Source organism: Fibroporia radiculosa (genome assembly GCF_000313525.1).
Source record: "Fibroporia radiculosa TFFH 294 genomic supercontigs, scaffold3574, whole genome shotgun sequence".
In the NCBI taxonomy this organism is placed as follows: Eukaryota; Fungi; Basidiomycota; class Agaricomycetes; order Polyporales; family Fibroporiaceae; genus Fibroporia; species Fibroporia radiculosa.
In genome coordinates, this window is record NW_012133388.1 from 544 (window position 1) to 6090 (window position 5547).

Genomic DNA, 5547 nt, shown 5'->3' on the forward strand with positions numbered 1-5547 from the left:
GCTCTCTTGTCCGATAATAAATGATAAACCGAGGAATGTATACGACCAGTATAGAGAAACGGAAACGGAAACGGAAACGGAAACGAAATGCGGAGTAGAGGAGGGCAGGGGAATTGCGGGCGACATATGCAGAATGCGGGAAGGGGGGGGGCGGAACCAATGCGCGTATGTATGAGGGAAGGCGGACGACGGGGGGAGAGGAAAACCAGATGAGGACGGGGAACCAAAGAACAAAGCCAAAAGACGCTAATGGTACACACTATTGTACAACACTCACGGCAACAGATCAACAAAAGGAGCGTGGAGTGATTGCGCAATAAGCCAGGCAGAAACGGACGCCAACACGGGGCGTGTGTGAGCACGGCCGTCCATCTCCTGACCCACTAGTCAACCGAGAGCGAGGATGGGGTATACCGCAGATTCTGAGACGGTGGTGTCGGTCTTGGAGGGTGAACAGATGGCGGCAGATAGCAATAGATAGGTCGAGTCCATGGTGATGATGAGAAACGAAACGAGACTGAACACGACGGTCGACGATGCGCCGCGACGGCATGATGGAGAATGCGACAGAGCACGAACGGCCTTGTCTAGCGGATGCATATAAATGCTTTTGGTTTGTCGTTGCGACGCCAGCGGTCTCTCGACCATACAGCGCCTGTCATCACATGTCGCAAGGTCCGTCCGGCCTTACGTCTTCCCATCGCGCAGCGTAGCGAGCAACGTAAACCGAGAAATAGCACCAGAGTCAAAATGGGCAGAAAGAGGCCGACGGTCAAGGCGCTTCCGCCCCCAACAGTCAGATGACGAGCGCGTATGCGCCTTGGGCCGCAACGGATCTTGCGACGCCTCTCACGTAGGGCGCGAGAGCGATTCGAAATGGGTTGCATGTGTCGTTCAAGAGTTATGAATAAGGAAAGTGTAGGAGTGCATACGGGTACGGGTCGTTGGGAAGAATAGGGAAATTCCGAGGCGTACGTGATAGCGAGGCGTTCATCGCATATGAGCTGCAACAGAGGGAATATAATCAGCACTGATCCCAGCCATTTTACCCCGCACAGAGACCACGCAAGAACGAATGAAAGTGAGCGCATTCGCAGCACCCCAGATTCGCACTAACCGCCAACCAGTCGTCATCGCGAAGCCGCACGTCAATGACGTCTGAAGCAAGCGCAAACGAACGAACGAGCAAACAAGCGAGCGGCAGCGAGGGGGAGATGAGGCGTAAAAGCGCACCACGCGAGTATGTAACCCCCGTCCCCGTCCCCGTACGCAGACAGACCGCTCACAGACATAAAACGGCATAAGGACGACAAGGAACGCTAACTCACCTCCAACCATCCCCGCGTCAACCATCCCAAACCCAAACCCCGGGAACCCATAGCCAGCCGGGCCATACGCCCGCGCAGCTTTTCCCGGCGGACTAGCACTGAACGCAGCTGGGACGCCACCCGCAAACGGCGCCCCCGTCACAGCAGAAGAAGATCCCACAGACGACCCCGATGGCGAGCCCGAGAAACACCACTGGCGGATGAGCGCCGCATAGTTGGAGTCGCGTTCGCGGAACGACGCCCCAGGGCTTCCGCTCGTGCCCACAGAGTACGACATACCGTCCGCGGATGCGATAGACGATGACGACGACGAGTGAGAGGACTCTGCGAGGCGGCGCTGGGCATCACCGTCATCCTGGCCTTCGCTTCCGTTCCTCCTGTCACCGCTGTCGAGAGCTTGCTGAGAACCCACAGGGGAGCTCGGGGGACTCAAAAGCTGTTCCTGCGCCGCGCTGGGGAGCTCGAACCCGAGCCCCATGTCTGCGCCGAACCCACTCATGCCCGCCCACGGCAGCTTGAAGTCGAGCGGCTCCAGCGCTTGCGACGATGCGAGAGAACCCGCCGCCGGCTGCCCGCTGATGGTCGCAGCAGGCGGGGAAATATACGAACCGGGGAAGGAAGCTCCGTCGGAGCCCTTGTATGCGTCCTCTCTTTCGTAACTCTCATCGTCGTGCCCTTCCTCAGCCACTTGCTCAACTTCCTTGTCACCCAGCGCGTCCGGCGAGACGGACGACTCTCCAGATGCATCAGAGCTCATCCCCGCTCCACCCGGCAAGCTCGAGCTCCTCGATCGCCCGCTTCCTCCGTTCGGCGGTGTCGTTGGAGGGGTCATCATCGAAGACGAGTTGACCATACCCGGGGCGACATAGTTCGACAAGCTGAGCCGTTTCGAGATGAAGGCCTGCGCAGGGCTCGTCGGGAGGCTCGAGCTCTCGGTCCTGCCACTCGAATACCTCGAGCCCGATGTCGACGCAGTAGGGGGAGAGGACGGGAGCGGCGACGAAAACGAACGGAGCAGGGGGGCTGCATACACTCGGTTCTTCGTCTTTTCCTTATCCGCCTCCACAGCAGCAGATGCTACTGCCGCAGCCTCTGCGCCGGTAACATCAACGCGGTCACCAACGACGGTGGCAGTCATGGGCGTCGTCTTCAGCGTGCTCGGCGCGCTAAACGTCCGCTGCTGCGAATGCCCAAAACCCACGCCCATCCCCATCCCCATACCAGCCATGTTAAGCGAATGTCCCTTGGGCGAGGCCGGCGCGCGGCGGAACCCAACGCGGAAGTTGCTCCCGCCGTTGTTGTCCCACCACTCACCGCCAGTTCCGGGTGAGTAGCGCACGACCATGAACAGCGTGCGCTCCGCGAGCTTGTGCTCATAGTCCTCGAGGCGGATCGTGAAGCTGCAAGATGGAAAATCACATGAGCCACCGTCGGGCACCCGCGCATCCGCGCGCGACACTCACCTGAATCGGTCCCAGCTCGGCCTTCCCTCTTCCTCCTTCGCCGCACCTTCCCCATTCGCGATGCTCCCCGCCAGGTCACCCACCGTCTTCGCGTGCGGGAACGGCGGCGGCAGACTCGGGAGGCTCACCACATGCCGGCACGACACCTCGCTCGTGGTCTGCCACTCATCCAGGGTGAAGCGCACGGCGACGCGCTTCTCGAACGCGATGTTCCGCACGAGGACCGTCCCGCGCAGCGCAGGCGGGCGCGTCCGCGGCAGAGCGAGCGTCTCGAGGTGCACGTTGGCGTAGGGGGACGGGTTGGATACAGGCACGGAACTCGTGCGCTCCGGGCTCGCGTCGATCTCGTAAAGCGGCAGCTCACCGGCTGCGGACGCTGTAAGGCTCGGGAACGGATACGCGTTCTGGCCTGCGAGGCCGAGCGCGTTGCCGTTGACTTCTACCTCCGTCTCGGTCTCGGTCTCGTCTCCTGGGGGCTTCGAAAGACTGGCGGGCTTGCCAGAGCGGCTGAAGACGCGGACGGTCTCGAGGCCCTGGTCCTTCTCGGCAAAGTGGACGTTCTTGGGGCCTGCTGGGGTGCTGGGGGCAGATTGCGCGCGGAGATGTTTTGTGCCCGCGCGGGTAAGGGCATCGGGGATGTTGGGGGACGAGTTGGAGGACTTGAGTGATGGTTTGAGGGGCTTGCCATTGGAGAGGATGATGGGGGTACTGGGGGTGCGAGGGATGGAGATGGTAAGCGAGGACGGGCGGGATGAACCGGCACGAGAGGCGAAAAACGGAGAGGCAGAGTCGGTGGGCGAGAGAGGCGACGTGGTGGGGAAGGGCACGGAGGCAGGGGAAAACGGAGGAATATCGATGTGCGGAGGAGGGTTGATGGACGGAGAAAACTTGCCAGAGTTCATGGACAAGCGGAGTGAGTTTGTCGGGGAGTGGGTGTAAGAGGGGCTGTGAGAGGAAGCTGGGCGGGGAGGGGGAGCATGGTTGCGGACAGAATCCTCCGGAGGGGAGTCGTCGTCGTTGAGGTCGATGTGGAAGACGGCTTTTTTGTGGGAGCGGGGGAGCGTGCCGAGGGAGGTAAAGGCTCCGGGACCGCGTTCGTCAGAAAAGTTGCCCGCCGAACGGGTGCGGCGGTGGGCTGTGCGCGGTGAAGTGGTCGTGACGGTCGTCGAGGGGGGACTGTGCTGAGCGGGGACGGCATAAGGCATTGCGAGGGCGGGGTCGTGAGGGGCGGGGAGTTCAACCGTTGCGCAGGCTCAGGTGACGGGGTCAAGCGGGGCGGGGGTGGCTGCGACGAGGGAGATGGCGGGACGAGGCAAGATGAGACAAGCCGGCGTCGGGAGGAGGGGAGAGGGGGGCGGCGACAGGGACTTGGGCTTGGGGGAGGGAGGACGAGCGAGTGGCGGCTCCAGTTTTGATTCTTTTGCAGCCCCTTATCCCATTTCCGACGTCATTATTCGATATCCCATATATGGCATCTCTCACGTGCCCCGCTTATCACCTTTCCTTTTCAGGCCGCCCGCCCCTGCCTGCGCCCGCCTGCTCGGTCCCGCCCCGCCCCGCGCGGCGCGATGGGTCACACGTTCTTGCCACGGCATCTGGCCTCCTCCACTGTCGCCTCCACCGTCTCCTCGTTGGTCTCCCGAGCCCCAGCTTGCGCTTGCGGGAGTTTTTTTCTTCCACTGCTTCCTATTCGAACAGACGAGCTCCACTCGCGAGCCCAATCACCACGTTCTCGCCCTTGCTCCATCATTTCCTATCGCATCCTCCATCCCATTCACTTGCCCAGGCCCGATACCCGACGACGAGATGAGGCGCCCTCAGATCAGCCCAGCGCGCATCGCACCGCCTCGCCTTGCCTCGCGCCCGCGTCTCGATCTCCCCAACGACACCACAAATCTATCCCAACCCAATTTCGCCCGGTCCTACTGCTCCCTCCGACGTTCCGCCCGCACATCCATCCGCCAGACTGTTTCCGTTCCCACCGCCCGGTCTCTAGCCTGCGACGAGCAGCACTATGATGACTAGTCTTATTACACTCGCCCGTCCAATCGCGCCCCCGCGCCAAGGTGGTGCACCCACCCTCGTTCAGGATCGCAACACAGTTGCCTACTGACAGCGCAGCATCAGCTTCCCTCTTCCCATCTCTTCCCTTACGTGTCTGTTATCTCCTTCCCGAATCCGTATCCGCCTCGAAGATCCCACCCCCTCCCTTCGCGCCGCTGCTGTGCGCCCCAGCCCGTTATCTCGCATCGCCATTCAGTCCTCTCTTCGCGCCTCTCCCTTCGTTCTATCTTTTGCCCTCCGAACCCTCCCGCCGGCATCTCCTCTGCTTGCTTGCTTGCTCGCTCGCTCGCATGCCTGTCACGCAGCCTCGCCGTGCTCCCACTCCCACTCCCACTCCCACTCCCGCGCGCGCTCACACAGTAACAAGCACGCCCCGCGCCCGCGTGGCCACGCACTTATTGGGCCTGATCTTCGCCGGCCGCGTCTCCGGAGACCATTCTGCTCGAACCCGGCTACGCTTGTTCACGTTCATTGTCTCTTCTGCTCCGTCTCTTGCCTCTTGTCTATCTCCCCATCATCTATCCCTGCATCCCGCATCTGCGTTCCGCCCCACCTGCCGTCCTGGGGCAGCCAACACCCTGCTATCTCTCTGCTATCTGGGCGCCGCCGCCCAGTCTCTGCTGCCCCCCGCCGCATCCGCCAGGAGTCGCGGCCAGCAGCAGCACCCTGTCTATCTGCCCGGCCAACCCGGC

At 61.9% G+C, this 5547-nt stretch overlaps 2 protein-coding genes across 2 annotated transcripts; one reads left to right on the forward strand and one right to left on the reverse strand.

The window, feature by feature from the left end:
• Window positions 1–387: 387 nt before the first annotated feature.
• FIBRA_04852 (uncharacterized protein) lies at window positions 388–3996 on the reverse strand (the record flags this gene model as incomplete). The annotated part of the gene is made up of 3 exons (XM_012326637.1): window positions 388–587; window positions 1329–2728; window positions 2792–3996. 3 exons carry the CDS (start codon window positions 3994–3996, stop codon window positions 388–390), a joined length of 2805 nt encoding a protein of 934 aa, XP_012182027.1.
• A 112-nt stretch (window positions 3997–4108) lies between these two features.
• On the forward strand, window positions 4109–4816 carry FIBRA_04853 (uncharacterized protein; the record flags this gene model as incomplete). Its single annotated transcript, XM_012326638.1, has 1 exon — window positions 4109–4816. The coding sequence occupies one exon, from the start codon at window positions 4109–4111 to the stop codon at window positions 4814–4816; it is 708 nt and encodes a 235-aa protein (XP_012182028.1).
• Window positions 4817–5547: the final 731 nt, after the last annotated feature.